Source organism: Acinonyx jubatus, chromosome B1, assembly GCF_027475565.1.
Source record: "Acinonyx jubatus isolate Ajub_Pintada_27869175 chromosome B1, VMU_Ajub_asm_v1.0, whole genome shotgun sequence".
Taxonomy (NCBI): Eukaryota; Metazoa; Chordata; class Mammalia; order Carnivora; family Felidae; genus Acinonyx; species Acinonyx jubatus.
In genome coordinates this window covers 168,708,936-168,730,899 of record NC_069382.1, presented here as the reverse complement: position 1 = coordinate 168,730,899, position 21,964 = coordinate 168,708,936, and the positions used below count along the sequence as shown (strand labels likewise).

Sequence of the window (21,964 nt, the reverse complement as noted above, 5' to 3'; positions counted from 1 at the left end):
ACTCTTGATTTTGGTTCAGGTCATGATCCCAGAGTCGTGGGATTGAGCCCATTGTCAGGCTCTGCACTGAGCTTGGGATTCTCTCTCCCTCACCCTTGCTTGTGTACTTGCTCTCTCTCTAAAATAAAAAAATAAAATTTCTTTTAATTAAAAAAAAGTGTTTTAAGATGTTAACTAAAAAAACATCACTTGGGGTACTTGTTAATCCTACCCTGGCATTTCTGATTCAGGAGGTCTGGGATGAGGCTGAAAATTTTCATTTCTTACAAGTTTCCCAGGTGATGTTGACACTACTGGTTGGTGAAACTACAGTTTGTGGGATACACTGCCTTAAGGCATCTATTGTTGGTTAAGGCCTCCATTATTGGTAATAAACTAACCTTTATTGTAATAGTCAAAGATGGTACCATTCTTGGGAAAATTGAGAAAATAGTCACTCGGTAATTTTCTCTGTTCCGTGGTTAAAATGAGGAACCCAGTTGAAAAAGATTGGATTAGAATGATCTAATTTGTGTGGTTAAAATGGGCTTATTATTTAATGCTCCTTCAACTTTTTAAATATTTCACTGTTGCATTTATTATATTTATGAATATTTCTATATTGGTCAGACAGCTTTTTTTAACAGAAACACGAAGAATCCTTGCTGGTTATGTAGATACCATTTTTTTAGATAAATACTTGCTTACAAAATACATTTAGAAGCATGAATTTAGTGGTGATATATTTTAAGTAAACTTGGTCTGTTTCAGAATGTTATGGAGTGCTTTTAGGCTTTGTTGAAAATAAGGGATATTTGCTTGATGGTATCTTATATGTTTTTGGAGTGGCATTGAAAGAAAGTTACACATACTAGTTTATCACTTCATGTGTAGAGAAGTGGGTAGAAAATTAAGTCAGTGGATAAAGTTGACTAGAAGGATATTGCCAACAAAAAGAAAAGGAAGGCCAGTTCAGGAAGCTTTGAATTGTCTTAAGAAATAAACTCCATTCATTTTAAAGTCAAGAAGAAGAAAAATATGGTAGGTAGATACATAAATTTCTAATTTAGCTACATGATTAAGATAAAATCTAAATTATTTTTATCTCCAGTTTTTATATTTTATTCAGGAAACATCCACTTTTGTTTTTGTCATGCAGTGTGTTCTTAACTGGAATATTTTCCTGTTTGAATTTTAGGGCAGCAGCAATGACTCTCCGCACGGTATTATTGTCATTGCAAGCCCTGTTGGCAGCTGCAGAACCAGATGATCCACAAGATGCAGTAGTAGCAAATCAGGTAAGGTAGCTGCTTTTATAAGACCTTCTTATACTTACCTATAATTCTTTACTACCATAGTGGTTTACAGTGTTAACACATGAGCATAGTTCCATTGAAACTAAATTTGGAAATGGTTTTCTTTCTTGTGGTGAGATTATTTTTTCAGATATAATAGTGAAAACTTAATTTACTGATTTTTAAAATACTAATTTAATTGGATATGTGATAGATGCTTTTTTTAAAAAACACATCAGTGGAAATTTTCAAACGCACAATGTGAAAAGAATTACACAGTGAACACCCATAGTCTTGCCTACATCTGGATTCTGTGATTATTTACTGTACATGCTTTATCATGTGTGTATCCATCTGTGTCCTTCAGTTTAGTGATGATCCCTCCCCTGATGATCATTTTAACCAGCTCTTGCTATAGCTGAAGTGGCATGGTAAATGTTACCAAGGATCTTAACAGAGGACAGTAAATTACAAGTAAATAATGTTTTATTGCCACACCCCTTTGTTTACTTTCCAGCCACAAAATGGCAGAGTTGAACAGTTGGAACAAAGATGGTATGGTCTGAAAATTGAAATAATTATCTGGTCTTTAGAGAAAGTGTGCCAACCTCTAAGCCATTAGGATTTACTGAGCTTTTTTTTTCCCCCCATCTAAAAATTTTTCTTCTCTTGACTTGAGATACAACACTCTCTTCATCTTGGTAGTTGTAGTTGTTCCTTCTTAGTTTCTACAATTATTTCTCTTTTTCCTCCCTCTTAAATATGGTTCCTTGGTTTTGACACTGTTCCTTTTATTTTCCATTATATATGGTAACTTAGGTGATCATATCCATACTGATACGATCACCTGTAAGTTGAGAAAATGTTTAGGCTTTGACCTCTCTCTGAGCCCAAGAGCCTGTTCAGAAACAGGATAGCCCTATATGAATGTTTCACTGATACCTCAGCACAGTATTCCCAAAACTGAACCTAGAATCTTAAATCCTGTGAACTTTCCATCCTTATATTATACTATCATCAATTTAAATGTCCACATCACAGACTTGGAATTTCTTTGTCTCCTTTTCTTTTGTTGATTCCATTCCCAGTATCTCTTTCATTATACTTCTCTGATTTGCCTTAGTTCACATTTTTAAAAATATCTCCATTCGACTGCTCTTATACCTACCCCTTTTTCGGCCTCTTCCTTCCCCCATCTTCTACATTGATACCAGTTAGCTTTGTAAAGTACAAATCTTATTTTACTTTACTACTAAAAACCTATTGGAAGCTCTGCTATTACCTACTTGGTAAATCCAGATTCTTTAGTTTGCAGAGCTTTTCCATGATTTGAACTGTCTACAAACCCAGCTTATCTCATCTAAATTCTTACTGTTCCTTGGATTCCTTGCCTTTTCAAGATGGCATTCATTTATACTGGTTATTTCCCCCAATTTGTCATGTTTCCTCTGCCTGAGGAAACTTTCCTCTTAGTAAAACCTGTTCCTTTCCCTTGAAAAGCTGTTCACTCCTTGTTTAATATATATACTTGTTAATATCGTCTGTTGTTTGTCTCAGAGTGCTTAGAATTAGGGTTTTACGTGCTACATATATACACTGTTCATTCCCTCTGGGTAGTCAAAACCATAGCTTGAGTCTCAGCTTTGAGTTCCTATTGGAGATCTGAGCCTCAAAGCCTGAAGTTGGTCTAAGCACTTTCTTCTTGTTCCTAAAACAGTTCAATAATTTGACTTATTCTCTTATTAAGAATTAACATGGTAGAAACTAGGTTTTTCATTTTAATATACAGTAGAAGCTTATCAGTCTTAAAATATTCCATACTTTTAAAAGAAGTATTAAAGTGAATTGAATATTTTAAATTTATACGTCACTTGTTAAGTAATGTTGGCCTCAGTATTTGAGAATAAATTTATCTCATTCCAATGAGAATGGGAAGTATTACATTTTAAAAGTACTTTATGGTACTTTTAAGAGATAAGTTCATAAACCTTTCAAAACATGCTGTAAATCAGGGCACCTGCCTGGCTTGTTCGGTGGAACATGCGACTCTTGACCTCATGGTTGTAAATTCGAGCCCCAAGTTGGGTGTAGAGGTTACTTAAAAATAAAATCTTTTTTTTTTCCTTTAAGTAGTTTCCATGCCCAACATGGGGCTTGAACTCAACCCCATGATCAAGAGTCCCATGCTCTCCAACTGTCCCAGCCAGGTGTCCCCAAAATAAAATCTTTAAAAAAACAAACAGGCATTGCACATGGCATATCCTTAAATCACTGTATGCTAATACAGCTCTAGCAAAACAGTGAAGTCTAGTTGTATTCTGTCATGAACTGTGGTTAGTACAAAGGTCAGTTACATTTATTAGTGAATGTCCACCTAGTTTTAGAAGCAAATAATTCTGTTTAGTTGTATAATGTTTGACACTTCACGTCCAACTTTGGCTCTGGTCATCATCTGGAAGTTCATGGGTTCAAGCTCCATTGGGCTTACACTGGCAGTGCAGAGTTTGCTTGGGATTCTCTCTTTGCCCTTCCCCTGTTTGTGCATGTGCTCTCTCTCTCAAAGTAAGTAAACTTAAAAAAAAGAAAAGAAACAAGTTCTTAGGCAATTAAGTATTGAATACTACTACTGTATTGTCATGTCATTTGATTTTTTTCTCCATATAGTACAAACAAAATCCTGAAATGTTCAAACAGACAGCTCGACTTTGGGCACATGTGTATGCTGGAGCACCAGTTTCTAGTCCAGAATACACCAAAAAAATAGAAAACTTATGTGCTATGGGCTTTGATAGGGTAAGTATATAAAAGCATACTTATTTTGATACATTTATTGATTGACTTAAAATTATTGCTGCAAATCCTTGGCTGACAAAAGTGTTTCAAAGATACTCTCTAAATCTAGTTTTGATAAACTTTCTTTTGTTACTATAATCAGTGATTTTTCTTTTCCCTTTGCTAATTCCAGTCATTGGTTTAGGAGCTTTTTATGCACTACAAATGCCAGGCAACTTAAAAAAATAAAAGAAAACAAGGTGTGATTTCTCAATATAAACATAGTGCATGATTCAGTATTTTAAAAATATTTTCTTGAGATTTGATTTTTTTGTGTCCCCCTTTCTTCTCTACAGAATGCAGTAATAGTGGCCTTGTCTTCAAAATCATGGGATGTAGAGACTGCAACAGAATTGCTTCTGAGTAACTGAGGCATAGAGAAAGAGCTGCTGATATAGTCAAGCTTGCCCTTTCTTGAGGAGCATCAACATCTGTTATTTTTAGGATTCTGCATAGATTTCTTTTAAACTGGCATTCTTGCCTAATGATGTTATCTAGGCACCATTGGAGACTGAAAAAAAAATCCCTGCTCTGTAAATAAAGCTAATTAAACGTCTGTGTAAATTTAAAAAGGGGAAATACTTTAATTTTTTTCTTAATAGTGTAAAAATTCTTTGAGCTAAGCTGAAACCATGGAAAAAACATGCTACTTTAGTGTTTAGCAGTGTACCAAGACTAGCAAGAGTTTGCTTCAGGATTTCGTTGAATAATTAAGATAATATTTTGAGTGTGTCAGGGCCATTCAAATTGTTGGTGTTGCATCACAGCTACCTTAACTGTTTTTAACATGGATCCTCTGTGCCTGTGAATTTACTTGCATGCTTGTACTTGACTTCTTAGGATGGGTAGCTGAAAAGACCACCATTTTAAGCATTTGAGAATTCTTAAATATGAGATTTATCCAGAATTGAAGATGGTGACCTATTCAGAGCCTTTTTGTCCTTGTCCACAGACTGGGACACCATATCTATTTTTCCCCCTCTTACCACACACAGCTAATATTCTGATGGTAAATTTGTATTCTGTATTTGTTGAGGAAATAATGCCGAAGGGCATTACCCCTTGCTCCATTTTTAGGTCGTCCATTTGGAATGTTTTGTTACAATTCTCCACTCCTAAAACTTTCCTATGTGAGTAATAATGTAAAAATGGAGCTGCCAATTTTGTTCCTCTTGCAGAAACAGCAAATATTTGATGTTGCAGTATTCCCAAGATTTAATGAAAGAACCCAACTTAGTTTTTCAGTGAATTTGACATCTTTCTACTTTTAAACTGATGAAATTTTCTTTGAGCTCTTCCAAGGATGCAATCAACTATTTGCAGTTTTTTAGCCTAATTTTGGCTTTATAGAGATTGCTTTATCAGGTACTTTAAAAGTCACTCTTGCTTGCATTTACCCCTATTGACACATGAAAGCTGTGTGGTGTTTTACTGTACATACTTCACATACACATAGGAATAGAAGTGTGTTATAAATCTAGCTTTCTTTATGATGTTTCTGATAATATGAGAATTGAAAACTTTACCTTTTCTTGTACATAGTCAGACTTTCTATTCGTATTAAAGTTACATTTCATTCTAAGTTCAAAAGTTTGAAAATTATTAGTTTTGCAAGCTCAAACACTAATGTGACCATTTTATGAAGACTGAAATGGACTTATGCAGTCAGTTCTATACATAGAAACACAGTTCTTATTAAATTTTCAGGACCAATGCAAAATAACAAAAATGTAATGGAATGAGAATGAATTAAAGTAAGGCTGTATATTGAAAGTCATATTATAAAAGGTTTGCTTTCTTCAAGTGTTATTTATCCTAAATTACAATCGTTAAGTGTTTGCAAAATAATTTTGAACCATAAATTCAGCATAATTTCATTTGACTTCTCAATAATCTTAGAAGCAATAAAAGAACCATTATTAAATATATTGTAATGTTAAAGATGTGAAGGTTCTTCCAAAAACTTGTAAGGCTTTCCTAATTAATAGTAAGCTCTTGTAGTTGATATTATTGCATACTAAACACAAGTTGGTATGTTTTTTTCCCCTATGTGTTTGCTTAAGTATAAATTCCTTTATACAATCACCTCCTTTAATTGTTATAGTTTAGTTACTTTCTAAGATGCCAAAGGAAATAAGATTTTTCTTTATTTATTTTAAATAGCTAAAACCTTGTACTTTATATTTTGAAGTAAGGTTGGGATTGTGTGAAAATGTGAACAGTTTTGTTCTACTGTTGATTAGAATTAACTTTTTTTTTTTTTTTTTTAAGTGGAGGGTGGCTTGGTAATACTTGGATTATTTTAAATATCAAACACATCTACCCAATTTACTATTTGCCTGTATTATCAGGGTATATTTAATTCTCCTGTGGTTAGACAAAAGAACGAACTCAGAGATTACTAAAGTCAAGCATTACATACTTAGCTCTTGGAGGCAGCTATACCTTTATACCTTGCCTTTGATTTTTATGCATATTAACCCCATCTACTCCTCTACTCAGTGCCCAGGAAATTGAAAAGTACAATATTTGGTATAAGAGGTTCTCCATAATGCAGTTTTCATTTCAAAAATTTATTTACCTCATTTACATTAAATGTGATAATTCCTCTTTCTGATGTATTTCCCACTGCCCTTCTTTTTTATTTCTCTACAGATAGATGTATTTCCCCAAACATAGAAATTAAGGCAATTGCTTTTTTTCCTTTGGTCTTACATGTTTGGGAAAAGGACACTGAAAGTGCAGGTCTAGGGGAAAGGTACCCTGGTAGAAATTATTTTTATAATTCTCAGTTTTTTGTGATTCGTCGGTTGTAAAGGCCTCAAAAATTATGGTTAAATATATATATATATAAATTTATATATATATAAATTTATATATATATATAAATTTATATATAAATATATAAACTATGTACAAGAATATATATATATCCTTGTACATAGTCAAGAATATTTATATATATAAAATAGTATCTCATTTAGAGCAGGCAGATTTGCTAGAGGTCACTGATAATCTAGTAGGCTTTTATTATAATTGGGTTTATTTCCTGGGTATGTGCCCGACTTTTAAAAGGACAAATACTTGTATAGTATTTCATTACAGATTACTGAATGAATGAATAGCAATTTGTCACCCAAATAAGTATACAGTAGATGGTTTATAAATATTTGAGGAACTTTGTACTAAATTAGATTCTGAGTTGGCTACCCAAAATATTTGGAATTGTGACTGTGGTTTACTTAAACACATAACACATAAAAGTATGTATATGTTTGGATTCTGAGTATTTTGCTTTTGAGGAGAGAAATCTATGAAATGAACCTAAGACTGACTTTTTTTCTTTTTGGAAGTATTTCACATTTGTGATTGTTGGTGGCGCTTAAAACTATGCAAAAATAATTTTTTTAAAGTAACTCTAAGAATTGGCATTTAAACTGGATATTGCTTATTTTATGCACTACAGAATACAACATATTGTGTTACTATTTAGGCTGCTTATTAATAAGTTTATCGATGTGAAAAAGCAGATCTTGGCTATAAGTGTATGCCTGATTTGAGCTTTTAAAACTCTGCAATAGGGGTATGATTATGATTCCACAATACAGGAAATTATAGGAATACAATAAAGCATTTTTATTGTTTTAAAGATTTAAGATGGATTCAGGCACGGAAGGGTTGGAGCCAGGTATACTTTCTTGTACAAAGATGGAATCAATGTTTGGATGTGAAAAAGGAAGCTGTCTGTTTACAGTTAATTTTATTTCATGGACTTTAGAAAATGATGTTGTATTAATCACTTTTTCTAGTTCAAGAAATTTCAATTCCAGGGTACAAACCATTGATTTAAAAAATTTGCATTTCCATTCCTTTAGTACCAGTTTAAAATAAATGCTTAACATCAACTGTTTGCTATCACTGGGGAAGAAGGCAATTTGAAGTACTTACTGATAAATGGCCTTTTTCTCAAATGTTACTTTTCTGCAGTGTCTAACACATAATGTCACATGTTCTGTTTGCACTGTTGCAATATGGATCAAAAATCTTGTGGCATAGGGATAGGGGAATGTTAGTATCTCCCTTGTCCTGTTTGTTCTGTTACTAGTTTATTGGACTGATCTACCCTCATAAACCTGTGATCACCTAAATGTAAGTTGTGAATGTGTCACCTTTTGCTTGGTTATTTCAACCATGCTGCTATATATAATCAGGTGTGGCACAGTTTATCAGTTTGGTTCTAGGGGGTGAGTGAATACAAATCATTGCACTGTGCTGTTAAACGATCCTTGTGTGCTTGCTGTTACCTACTTTTTACAGGCATCATAATAAAAGCTAGACTATTTCTTTGGGGGGAAAGAGACTTATTTAATGTAATTTAAAGACTTTTCCAATAGAAAATGAAATACTATTGAAAATATCTATTTTTTAGCTTTCAGCAATTGATGGTGCTTTGTTGTGGTGTCTGCTGGAAGTCTACTGCCATTATAGGGATTCTCATTAACCTCACTGAGAAAGAACCTTGCTTGTTAGCTTCTCTAGATCTCTATTCTAAACAATCTGTTAGTGATGATAAATTCTGTAGGAGGGTCTATTCTGAGCCATTAACTTCCTGTAAGGGGAAAATGGGTGGGTTAACCAGAAAGACCATTGAAACAGGGTGGGTTATGGGTGGAGGGTCGGGTATTTGTCTTGAGAATTAAAAGCTACGAAACACTTTTGTACACAACTGATTTTTTAAAAAATAAACACATTTTTAAAGATGTTGAATTTTTTTTCCCCCTTACTGGGAATTCTTAAAAATAAATGCATGCATGTTTTCCCCTGAAAATGGTTATATCTTCTTTCTGGGTACTCCTCTTAGGGATAGGCAGTTAAGCTTCCACATTGCTTTGAGCAAGAAAAGGACCAAGTAGATAGGTCTCTTAGACAAAGTTCATAGTGATGAGCATATGATGATAAGTGGAATAAATTATATTGGGTCTTTGAATTTAAAACTGCATTGAAACTGTTGAATTCTAAAGTTATTTATTTGAAAATAGAACATTGGTTAGGTTCGAATCCAAAATTTAGAGTAATCCAGAATGAATCTGTACTGAAAGTAATGTTTATTCTTTTTTTATATATACACAGAAATCATTCTGGAAATGAGGGTGCCTGTTACCATGGAAAAAACTGAATTGTTTCAGAAAGTCCTGGGTTACTATCCTTGGATTACCCCCTACCTCCAATTCTGATAATTAAGAGAGGCTATGTTGGTTAGGGTTTGTACTAGTTCTTTCACAGGGCGAATCTGATAGTTACTTTATGTCTCTAGGGCATTTATAACCAGGTTTCAGCAGACCTATGACTTTTCTGTAGCCTGGAGATGGAATTGCTCCTGGCTGGAATACCAGCATGAAGTCCTCTTTTCATGGAGCAAGCTGAATCTTTACATATTAAATCAAGAATAACAGATGGAATTCAAGTGAGCTCTCATACCCATCCCTAGCAAAGGATGGTCAGTCAGGTTTAAAGATTTTCAGTGAAAAGCATGAAATTTACTGATCCCTTTTAGAAGTATATCCCACAGTAATGTATCTGCTCATGGATTTATGTAATGTTCAATTACCCCATTTAATTTCAGTAAAAAGACATTAAAGCACAATTTAACTCTATTTAATCTTCCTATTGTAAATTATCTTTTAATTAGATACAAAACCAAGGTCAAGAAAGCCAAGCTGTTTAAATACTCTGTACAATATTTGTAGAGCCTTTTTTAAAGTATACATAGGTAAAGCAAGACAAGTACTATAAAACTGGACATTGGAGAAACCCAAAGTATATTTTAATTCTTACAGAGTTAATATACCTAATACTGTGTTTCTCATTTACAGCATAAAAGCTTTGCTGCATATGCAGAATATACCTACCTTGATTGAAGGGCAGCTAGCAGTGTCTTTTCTTCACATACACCGCTAACATAGAGTTGTTTAGTTATTGTATTTGTTCCTCAGTTCATTTTTAATATGTGAGATCTATATATTCCTTTTGGTACACATTATTATTTGCATTAGATGAGTGACCTTTGTGTCTTGAGCAATATTGAGGAGCAAGAGTAATGACATTGGCATTGCACTGATATTCTTCTAACAATATAGAATTCTAGAATTTTAAGGAGAAAGGGTGACCTTACAGTCTCATTCCTTTATATATATGTAATTAAATGAGTTAGATACCCAAAGACATGGGGGTTTTGTTGTAAACCCATCATACTGTTATTTATATGTCCCTACTAACCTTGGTAGCATTTTAAGACCTGTAATGCTATTCTTGTTTTCCTTAAAAATAGGAAATATGGAGGGATCATTTGCAAGCATGAAAAGGAAAACCAGTTCAGGTGGGAGTAAGGTCTTCAAGGAAAGTGTACCCAAACCAGTCAAACCAATGGTATGAATTAAACAGAATGTTTTGGTAAACTAATTTCAACCGTAATTAATGTTCCATGACTTCTGATGTTGCTTTACCTGTACCAAACATACTTTTTTTTCTGTTTTTGGAATAAGAAAATAGCATTCTTTGTTTATCAAACCCATAAAAAATGACCTTTTTAAACCATAAAATCTAATTGACCCTAAAAACTTTCATTCCATTTTTTTATTTTAATATTTTATTCCACCTCAGTTACTTCTATAGTTGTATGTCATACTTCTGTGTATATGAGAACTGTAGCTCCTTTCAGGTCAGCCTTAAGATGTCATGGCACAGAAGTAGTCAGAAGGCAACATTTTTTATAAAGGAACGAATTTGGAGTGCCTTGCTGGCTCAGTTGGTAGAGCATGCGGCTCTTGATCATGGGGTTGTGAGTACAAGCCCTACACTGGGCATAGGACTGACTTCTCCCCTACCCCAACCCCCATAAAAGAAAGAAAAATGAATTCAGGGTAATAGTAATTAGCATGGTTGATTTTCCTTTAAAAATGTTTTCCAAATGATAAATGTGTATTTTTAACAACCATCAGTAGGAAAGAGTTCATAGTGGAAAATCTATAATCCTTTTCCTACCTGTAGTACTAATCCATTGAGACCATAGCTTTTAAATGTTTCTGGTGGGTTTTTTAAATATGTATTTTTAAGTTTACTTAAGGAACCTCTACCCCCAAAGTGGGGCTCGAACTCAGGACTCCAAGATCAAGAGTTGCATGCTCTTCCAGCTGAGCCAGCATTAGAAGCCACTAAATGCTTCCGGTTTTTGTTTTTATTTTACCTAAGCAATGTACTCACCTCTCTGTAAGTAACTCTAGGCTTTGTTGTTAACACTAAGTTAATTATATTTCTGTGCCATCAATTATACCTACTATCTCTTGACCTCCCTATTTTTGTCCCTAACCTTTACCTTCATTTAGTACAGATGGTCCCTGACTTAGAATGGTTTGATTTACTTTTTTTTTTTTTTAACTTTATGATGGTGTGCAAAAGCAATATGCATTCATTAGAAGCTATACTTTGGATTTTGGTCTTTTCCTGGGTTAGTAGTATGCAGTATGATATTCTCTTACGATGCTGGGCAGTAGAAGTGATCTGCAGATGTCAGCCACATGATTATGAGGGTAAATAATGATACACTTAGAACCTTTCTGCACACATATAGCCATCCTGTTTTTTACAGTTAGTGCAGTATTCAGTAAATTACATGAAGTATTCACTTCATTATAAAATTGACTTTGTGTTAAATTATTTGGCCCCACTGTAGACCAATGTAAGTGTTTTGAGAATGTTTAAAATAGGCTAAGCTGTAATGTTAGGTATATTAAGGGCATTTTCAATTTATGATATTTTCAGCTTACTATTGTTTTAATGGTACATAACTCCATTGTAAATTGAGGAAGATCTGTAATGGAATTTAGGTTGAGGGTGGACTGTTGCATACATGAAAGCATTGAGAAAGTAGGGTGACTTTGGGGGCAGGATATGTATAGGTAAGGGGCACCTACTTGAATAGAAATTGCTTTGGAACTGATGTAGAGTTAAAGAAAAAGTAAACTGAAAACAAGGAAGTTATATCTAGATTGAGGTAATAATTAGAAGGTGAAGATAGAAGGAAAAGATTATGAAAGGAAGGAAAGGCAAAATGATGAAAAGGCACAAAGATCAAGGTTTTAAACCTGAGAAGGGCAGGGTAGGAAGGGAAAAGAGTGCTGTGTGGGAGGGAAGACATCCATGTAGGGACTGCAACCAAAAACCTTATCCCTAAATGGTAATCCTTTTAATGTGCCCACGTTGCCCTTCCAACCTTCTATCACCAACTCTCAGCTTAATTAAGTAGATTAATACTTTGTTCACTGGGCCTTTGAGGAGCTGCTTCTTTTTCCAGACATAACTCCTTGTACTCTTTATTACTTTCCATAGGTCTTATTTAGATTTTTTACATCACCCAGCAGTTCTTTTTCCTAATACCTCTTTCCATTAAACGGTTTATGCTTTTTTTTTTCCCTCTTCTGCCTATTTCACTTTCTGTCATACTTAACAAATGCTGCTTCCTGAATAGTTTGCTTCCTTGACCTTTTCTTTAGTCTTTAATTCTGACAGTTTAGGTCTGGCTTACATCATTAATATGAAAATTGGTCTGAAAATTCTGCAGCCTTTCGAATTAGAGATAACAAAAAAAACGAGCACTTGTCCAGAGGTAACATGATGACTGGCATTGTCAGACTGAGAATATGGGTTTTCTAGCCAAAATCTTTCTTGTTTTATTTTAAAAGCATTTTGTGTGTGTATGATAAAAATATGCTCATTCAGGAAACTTAGACTTAAATTAAGTCCTAATCCTATTTCCTAGAATTTACTTAATATTCTGGAGTATTCTTTAATGTACTGTTTTTATACAACTAAGCCAATACTTGTCAATATTCAGCTTTTTAAAACATAATCACAGCTCTTTAAAATTTTTTTATGTAAATATTTTAAATGGCTATAGGTAAGCCATTGAGTAGGGTTATCATATTTTACATACCAGTTACCCTACTAGAGGTGTAGATTGTTTTGGATTTTTCTCTATTACACATTATGCTGCATGGGCTTCTGATTAAAAACATGATGGGTACCGCAAATGCTTTAATACTAGCTTCCTCCTAAAACTGGACTGAAATGACATATTTTTAAAAGTAGTAATCTATAGAGACAAAGCATGGAAAAGAAAACAATGCCAGAATACTTTTGGAAGATGGAAAGCAGACAGGAGTAGAAACTGATTTAGCAGTAGAGCACATGTAGTTCAAACCTAATTGTCTACAGGAGTGTTTATTTTAAAAGCAAGATGATTTGTTCCTTAAGACTCAAAGACCTAGAGCTAGGAGAAAACAGACCTTGGAGAATGTGGGTATGAAATGTTGGGCTGGGAGTGGGGATTGGTTGACAATGTATTTCCTTCTACCCAGTAAGGTAAGTAGCTAGGTTACTACTCTATCCTTACCATCGAAGTAGAAGTACTCTTGAGAATTTAAAACAAGTCTTCAGATTGAGATACTGTTATAGATTGGAAATGGAGATCAATTAAAATTCTGTATACTTGGATGGTAGATTCCTGGTTTCTAGAATGCTGACAGTTAAGTCTCAGGGAAAAGGAGACAGGATCCTTTTCTGTAGAAATTCCATCATCCCAGAGAAAAGACCTTCAAAGAGATTCAGACATTTGGAGATTTTCCAATGAGAACGCAAAGTTCCCTACCCAGTGAACCTCAAAGTATGAACAAACTCAAGAATTACCAGATTAAAAAAAAATTTTTTTTAACATTTATTTTTGAGAGAAAGAAGGAGACACAGAATCTGAAGCATGCTCCATGCTCCAGTATGTCAGCACAGAGCCTGACATGGGACTGGAACTCATGAACCGTGAGATCATGACCTGAGCCGAAGTCTGATGCTTAACTGACCGAGCCACCCCTCAAGAATCACCAGGTTTTTGAAGATTGCTCCACCAGTAATGACCAAGACCAAAACAGGATCAATACAGGGAGAAGAAAATCTGAAAATATAACTGTCTTCAAAGATAAGATATTGCATCCATGAGAAAAGTACAGAATGCTTTATATAAAGTAGATTTTGTAAATTATAGTTCACGTAAAATTTAGTTAAAACATTTGAAGTTTAAGGAGTACAATAAAAAATTTAAAATACAGAATGTTTGAAATTACAAGACCACTTCAGAAGGTTCAACATCTGGTTAATGGGACTTCTTAAAATGGAATGAGGCAAAGTATTAAAAAAATAATCAGGGAGGTGCTCCTGGGTGGCTCAGTGTTTCTATGTCTGACTTCAGCTCAGGTCATGAACTCACTGTTTGAGCTCTACGCTGGGCTCTGCGCTGACAGTGTGGAACCTGTTGGGATTCTCTCTCTCTCTCTCTCTCTCTCTCTCTCTCTCTCTCTCTCTCTCTGCCATTTAAGGACACTCCTCTCTACTTTGAAAAAGCCTACTGCACACCCCACACAATGAATGAAAAAACACCCACAGCGGGACATATTTTGTTTCAGAACATTAGGAAAATGAGACAGCCCAAAAAATGGAATTGGGTGTAAGAATTTCATCGTTTCTTAATGATACGGGAAGCTAGGACAATGAAGCAGTGACTTAGAAGTTTTGAGTCAAAATTATTATTTTTTAACACTTATTTTGAGAGTGAAGAGGGTAAGGGTAGAGAAGATAATCACAAGCAGGCTCTGTGCTGTTAGTGCAGAGCAGGACTTTGGGCTCAAATTCAAACCATGAGATCATGACCTGAGCTGAAATCAAGATGCCCAACTGAGCTACCAAGGCACCCGAGTCAAAATTATTTCTAAGTATTCCCAGCTGAGGTGTCTGTAGACTAAAGATACTTTCATATATTCAAGGTCTCAAAACATTTTCATCTTTCATTATCTTTTTCCTGGGAAGTACCTAAATGATACACTCGCCAAAATGAAGGAGTAAGCCATACAAAAGAAAGACAGCTACAACATAGGAGCTGGTTATGTCTGGAATGAGTGAAGAGAAATCCAGAATGTCAGCTCTGCAGCAAGCCTAAGCAGCCATTCCAATACATAGAGGACCAGAAGGATGAAATAGTCTGGAGAAGATCAACAAAATGAAAGGAGCTGATATATTATCTAATATATTTTTACCATGTATAAAATTACATTGCAATTAACTGGAATGCAAGGAAAAAATTGACAATATTGGGTACATAGAAAAGTAATCAAAAAGAAAAAAATGTAAAAAAGGTATGGTCTTTTGGCAATCAATAACCATATAGTCCTGATGTAAACTATTATATCAGAGTTGTCAAATACTAAGACATGAAGAAAGGAAATGGTCTGTCTTTATGTTTTAAATCAGTGAATACAAATGTATAAGTTTTCATACTATTTTGAAAATGTCTTTATAGAATGCAATGAGATATGTGTGTCAAGATATGCCGTGTGCTTTTAACAGACTTGCTGAGATGTAATCACATACCATATTATTCACCTATTTAAAATGTACAGTTCAGTGGTTTTTAGCATATTCAGAGTCAGGCATCTGTTAGCTCGATTTTAGTCCATTTTCATTACCCCAAAACAAAACTCTGCAGCCTTTTACTAGTCATGTGTTTTTTAACAGTCTTTCAGGGGGCACCTGGATGGCTCAGTTTGTTGGACGTCTGACTGTTGATTTCCGTTACCGGTCATGATTCCATGGTTCAAGGGTTCGAGCCCTGCATCAGGCTCTGCACTGACAGTGTGCAGCCTGCTTGGGGTTCTCTCTCTCTCTCTCTCTCTCTCTCTCTGCCCCTACCCCGTGCTCTCTTTTTCTCAAAAGTAAATGAATAAACTTTAAAAAGGAATCTTTTAGGAGCTGCTGGGTGGCATAGTTGGTTAAGCGTCGGACTCTTGATCTCATCTCAGATCTTGATCTCAGGGTCGTAAGTTCACGCGTCACTTTGGGCTCCGCACTGGGAGTGAAGCCTACCTTAAAAATCTTTTAGTAATAGTTCACTTAAAATCTATACTTACTACTTTGATGAAATAAAAAATGTATCAAACTACTCTTTTTTTTCCTTAATTAAGGACAGTCTACAGAGGTTTGCTTTATTGCTAAAATACTTTCCTGTGATGTACTAATATATAGTAACACTAACATATGTGAAAGTGTCACCCCACTCTTGCTGAAATTTATGAATTTGTTTAAAAATACTTAATGTGAACATGCAAGAAATGTGGGTTTTTAAGATGTGATGGGGGCGGGCCCCGGGGGGTGCTCAGTTGGTTAGGTGTCTGACTTTGGCTCAGGTCATGATCTTGCAGTTTGTGAGTTCAGGCCCCGTGCTGGGCTCTCTGCTGACAGCTCAGAGCCTGGAGTCTGCTTCAGATTCTGTGTCTTCATCTCTCTCTGCCCGTCACCTGCCTGTGTTCTCGTTCTCTTTGTCTCTCAAAAATAAACATTAAAAAATTTTTTTAATAAATGAAAATTAAAAAAAAGATACACTGTGATTGGGAACCTTTCAAGGGCTGATTTGTATTGGTATGCCTCTCTGTTCAGGTCTCTTGTTCACTTGAATTTTGCAGTCTTAATTATTTCTTAAATTAGAATACTTCTTAAGAGGTACTTTTTAAAAATTCTTTTCATTTTACAATTGAAGAAACAGGATGGGCAACAGACCAGGACTCAATGAATAGTAACCTAACTGAACCAGATTTCAAACTTAGACATTTCTCACATCCCTACCTGTGTTCTTATTTTACCATCCTGTTAAGAAACATCTTAGTTATTTTCAAAACTACATTGAACATCTGATTTCCCTTTAGCATTTCAGTGCTGACTTCTGATTAAAACTAAAATGGATTGGCACATTTATCCCTCATTTCTCCTAAAGACCACATATAAAGGAATACAAGATAATTATACATATAAGCTGACAGCAATGAAGAAAAATAGGATAGGCTCAATAATGAATAAAAATCCTGCAAAGTAGGAACCAAATGGGTATGCACTAGAGCTATATAAGGAAAAAGCTACAGCTTAGGTAAAATACAGAGAGCTTTGAACTGTGGAGAAGGATGGGCCTTGAAGGAACTAGGTGTTGTGTGAAGATATAAGTTGGATAAGGGGCTAAAAATGGGAATTAAGTGAAAATGAGGTTATATAACTTTCATTTGGTGGGGGGAGAGCAAGAGACAGCGTGAGCTTAAGGATCTTAAGGCACCCCTAAGATTTTAAGTAATCTCCACACCCAACGTGGGGCTCGAACTCACAACCCTGAGGTAAGAGTCGCATGCTCTTCTGAGAGCCAGGCACCCCTCCCTCCAGGATTATTTTAAGAAGAAGCCTGGCATTCAATAAACTATAGTCACGGTACTCTCAATCATCTTTCAGTGTCTATTAATCATATGCAGGAAACTAAGATAAAATTTGAGAAAAGCCTTCAACATGAAATAGAAGCCAATGTGAAAAGAAAAAAAAAATAGCCTGGAGGAAATAACTTAGAAGTTAAAACAGAAATTAAGGTATTGATGTTGAAGAATTCATTGCACCCACCCAAAACGAACAGGATGCTATGAAAAAGAAACTTGGGGTGCCTGGGTGGCTCAGTTGGTTAAATGTCCAATTCTTGATTTAGGCTCAGGTCATGATCTCATGTTTGGTGGGATCAAGCCCTGTGTATAGCTCTGCACGGACAGTGCAGAGCCTGCTTGGGATTCTCCCCTCTCTCTCTCAAATAGATGTTAAAAACAAAACAAAGAGCTCTTAGAAATTTTAGTGATTACAGAGGTGCTTGGGTAGCTCAGTCAGTTAAGCCTCCAACTCTTGATTTGGGCTCAGGCCTCCTCTCACAGTTATGAGATGGAGCCCCATGCCTGGTTCTGTGCTGGGCATGAAGTTTGCTTCCCTCTGCCCCTCCCCTGCTTGTGCTCTCAAAAAATTTTTTTTCAATGATTACAAAGTTAAAAAAATTTTTTTTTGATTTTTTTTTTTTTTTTTTTTTTTTAATTTTTGAGAGAGGCATGAGTAGGGGAGAGGCAGAGAGAGGGAGACAGAATCTGAAGCAGGCTCCAGGCTGCCAGCTGTCAGCACAAAGCTCAACACTGGACTCAAACTCAGGGATTATGACCTGAGCCAAAGTCAGACACTTAACCGACTGAGCCACCCAGGTGCCCCAATTTTCTCTTGGTTTTAAGGGGCCCCCAAAGCATTCCTTTTAATAATGTTAAGACCACTACCATCTGGCACCCACTTTATCACAACAAACTGCTTAAGAAACCAGTCCCAAGGAGGAAGCTGTAATCTTAACTGATTACTCAAACTTCTAAGACTCTTCAAGGCCTAATCCTATCATGGTGTGTGTGTGTCTGTGTCTGTGTTTGAGAGAGAACATGCACCTGAACAACAGAGAGAGGTGAGAGCGGGAGAGAGAAAAAGAATGAATCTTGACTCAACGTGGAACCCCATGCAAAGCTCGATCACACAACCCTGGGATCATGACCTGAGCCAAAATCAAGAGGTAGAAGCTCAGCCAACTGAACCACTCAGGAACCCTGCCTCAATCATACTTTCGATCTTGGTCTACTTTATTCACCCAATTCAAGACTCAGGGTTATTTGACAACACCTAAACTTTTAACCCTGTAAAGCTTATTACATGATCTAACCCAGTCTAACTAACTGGCCCTCTCTTCACCTTCTTCCACCATGCCCTAATTCTTAGAATTGTCAGGAACAAAATTGAATCTTTATTACTTCCTGAGGCCACTCTTTCCCCCAGAGTCTCCTCAATTGGTGTTTATATTTTTTTGTTTTATCCTGTCATCTTTGAATAGAGACAGTTATACTTATCTTCCAACTTGTATTCTGTTTATGATCGCCTAATTGTTCTCAGTGTAATGTTGAATGACTGTTGAGAGAAGAAATTAATTTAATGTAATTTTTAAATTTTGAACTAGCCTCATATTCTTGGAATGAACTCCACTTGGTCATGATATATTATCCTTGTTATATGATGTTGGGTTCAAGTTACTAATATATTTTTTTAATGTCTATTTATTTTTGAAAGAGCATGAGCAGAGGAGGGGGAGAGAGAGGAGGGGACAGGGGATCCAAAGTGGGCTCTGCACTGACAACAGCGAGCCTGGTGTGGGGCTTGAACTCATGACCTGAGCCAAAGTTGGATGCTCAACCGACTGAGCCACCCAGGTTCCCACAAGTTACTAATATATTTTGTTGAGAGTTTTTGCATCTGTGTTCATGAGGGATATTGCTCTGTAGTTTTCTTGTAATGTCTTTGGTTTGGCTAGTGATAGTCTCATAAGATGAATTGAGAAACTTTCCCTCCTGTTTCATTTCTTGAAGACATTTTGTAATACTCATATTATTTCTTTAAATGTTTCATATAATTTGCCTGTGAAACCATCTGGACCTGGGGTTTTCTTTTTTGAAAGATTTTGGGTACAAATTCAGTGTTTTTAATAGATATAGAACTATTCAGATTGTCTCTTTCATTTTGAGTAGATTTTGGGCTTTTCAAGGAAGTGGTCCATTTCATCCAGAATGTTAAATCTATGGGTATAGATATTTCTTTTTTTTTTTTATTTTAATTTTATTTTTTTAATTTACATCCAAATTAATTAGCATATAGTGCAACGATTTCAGGAGTAGATTCTTTAATGCCTCTTACCCATTTAGCCCATCCCCCTCCAACAGCCCCTCCAGTAACCCTCTGTTCTCCATATTTAAGAGTCTCTTATGTTTTGACCCCCTGCCTGTTTTTAGATTATTTTTGCTTCCCTTCCCTTATGTTCATCTGTTCTGTGTCTTAAAGTCCTCATATGAGTGAAGTCATATGATATTTGTCTTTCTCTAATTTCACTTAGTGTAACACCCTCCAGTTCCATCCATGTAGTTGCAAATGGCAAGATTTCATTCTTTTTGATTGCTGGGTAATACTCCATTGTATATATATCCTACATCTTCTTCATCCATCGATGGACATCTGGGCTCTTTACATACTTTGGCTATTGTTGATAGTGCTGCTATAAACATTGGGGTGCATGTGTCCCTTCAAAACAGCATACCTGTATCCGTTGGATAAATATCTACTAGTGCAATTGCTGGGTTGTAGGGTAGTTCTGTTTTTATGAGGAAACTCCATACTGTTTTCCTGAGTGGCCTCACCAGCTTGCATTCCCATATGGGTATAGATGTTTCTGTAGTATTCCTTTATTGTTCTTTTAATGTCTGTGGGATATCTAGTGATAGCTCCTGTTTCATTCCTGATATTGGTAATTTATATCTTCTCCATTTTTTTCTCATTCTGACTAGAGATTTATCAATCATTGCTTTATGAAAAAATCAGCTTTTGGTTCCATTTATTTTTTTTACTATTTTTTTTTAACTTTCATTAATTTCCCTTTAATATTTATTGTTTACTTCTGTTTGCTTTGGGTTTAATTTTTGCTCATTTTTCTTAGGGTGGAGACTTCAGGTGCTGATTTTAGATGTTTTTTTTCTCATGTAAACATTTAATGCTAAAAATTTTTCTCTAAGCACTGCTTTAGATTTATCTCACACAACATATCTTACTATGTTGTATTTAATTTTCTTTCAGACTAAATTGTTTTTTAATTCTTTTGAGACTTCCTCTTTGGTCTAAGGACTATTTTATTGTTTAATACCAGATATTTAGGGATTTTCTAAATATTTCTAATAATTGATTTATAATTTAGTTCTCTTATAGTCTGATAACATGTTTTTCAGATTTTTGTTACTTAAATTTGTTAAGATTTGCCATGTGGCCCAGAATATCGTCCATATTGGTAAGTGTTCCATGTGTACTTGGAAAGAATATGTAATCTGACATTTTGGGTGGAATATTCTGAATGTCAGGTAGGTCAAGTTGGTTGATGGTATTTCTCAGGTCATCTCTAGCCGTACTGATTTCCTGCGTACTTATCAATTACTGAGAGTAGAATGTTGACCCCTCCAATTATATTTATGGTTTTATTTTTTTATATACTTTTTTTTTTTCATCTTTTTGCCTTGTGTATATTGAAGTTCAGTTAATTTAGGTGCCCTGTGTTGGAGAATTGACATCTATCATTTTCTAATGTCCCTCTTTGTCTCTGATAGTATTCCTAGTTCTGAAGTCTATTTATGTGAAATTAACTATATACTCCACCTTTCTTCTGGGTAGTGTTTGCATGATATATTTCTCTTTATCCTTTTACTTTTAACATATCTGTATCTTTGTTTTTAAAGTAGATTTCTTGTAATTATCATATATACAATTGGATCTTGCTTTTTAATCCAGTCTAACAATCTTTTTATTTTTTTTAAAAAAAAATTTAAGGTTTATTGATTTTTCAGAGACAGAGATAGCATGAGTCAGGAAGGGGCAGAGAGAGAGGGAGACACAGAATCCAAAGCAGGCTTCAGGCTGTGAACTATCAGCACAGAGCCTGACACGGGGCTCGAACTCACATGACTGTGAGATTATGACCTGAGCTGAAATCAGATGCTTAAACCGGCTGAGCCACCCAGGCACTCATATGTTTTTTTTTTTAAGATTTTTTTTAAAGTAATCTCTACACCTAGGGTGGGGCTTGAACTTACAACTCTGAGATCAAGAGTTGCATACTTCACTGACTGCACCAGCTAGGCACCCCCCACCCTTTTTAAAGATTTTACTTACAATCTCTTTTAATTTGTGTGTTTAGACCATTTACATCTAAAGTGATGATTGGGGCGCCTGGGTGGCTCAGCCGGTTGAGCGTCCAGCTTCAGCTCAGGTCATGATCTCCTGGTTCACAGGTTCAAGCCCTGAGTCAGGCTCTATGCTGACAGCTCGGAGCCTGGAGCCTGCTTCATGGATTCTGT

At 35.4% G+C, this 21,964-nt stretch overlaps 1 protein-coding gene across 1 annotated transcript in view; it reads left to right on the top strand.

Annotated features, from left to right (window-relative positions):
• Positions 1-8,448, top strand: part of UBE2K (ubiquitin conjugating enzyme E2 K) — a 71,075-nt gene extending 62,627 nt beyond the window's left edge. Inside the window, exons 5-7 of the mRNA XM_027055615.2 lie at positions 1,178-1,277; positions 3,939-4,067; positions 4,403-8,448. Of these exons, the coding sequence (XP_026911416.1) occupies positions 1,178-1,277; positions 3,939-4,067; positions 4,403-4,477 (304 nt within the window). The 3' untranslated portion in view covers positions 4,478-8,448. The remainder of the gene's footprint in view (positions 1-1,177; positions 1,278-3,938; positions 4,068-4,402) is intronic.
• Positions 8,449-21,964: the final 13,516 nt, after the last annotated feature.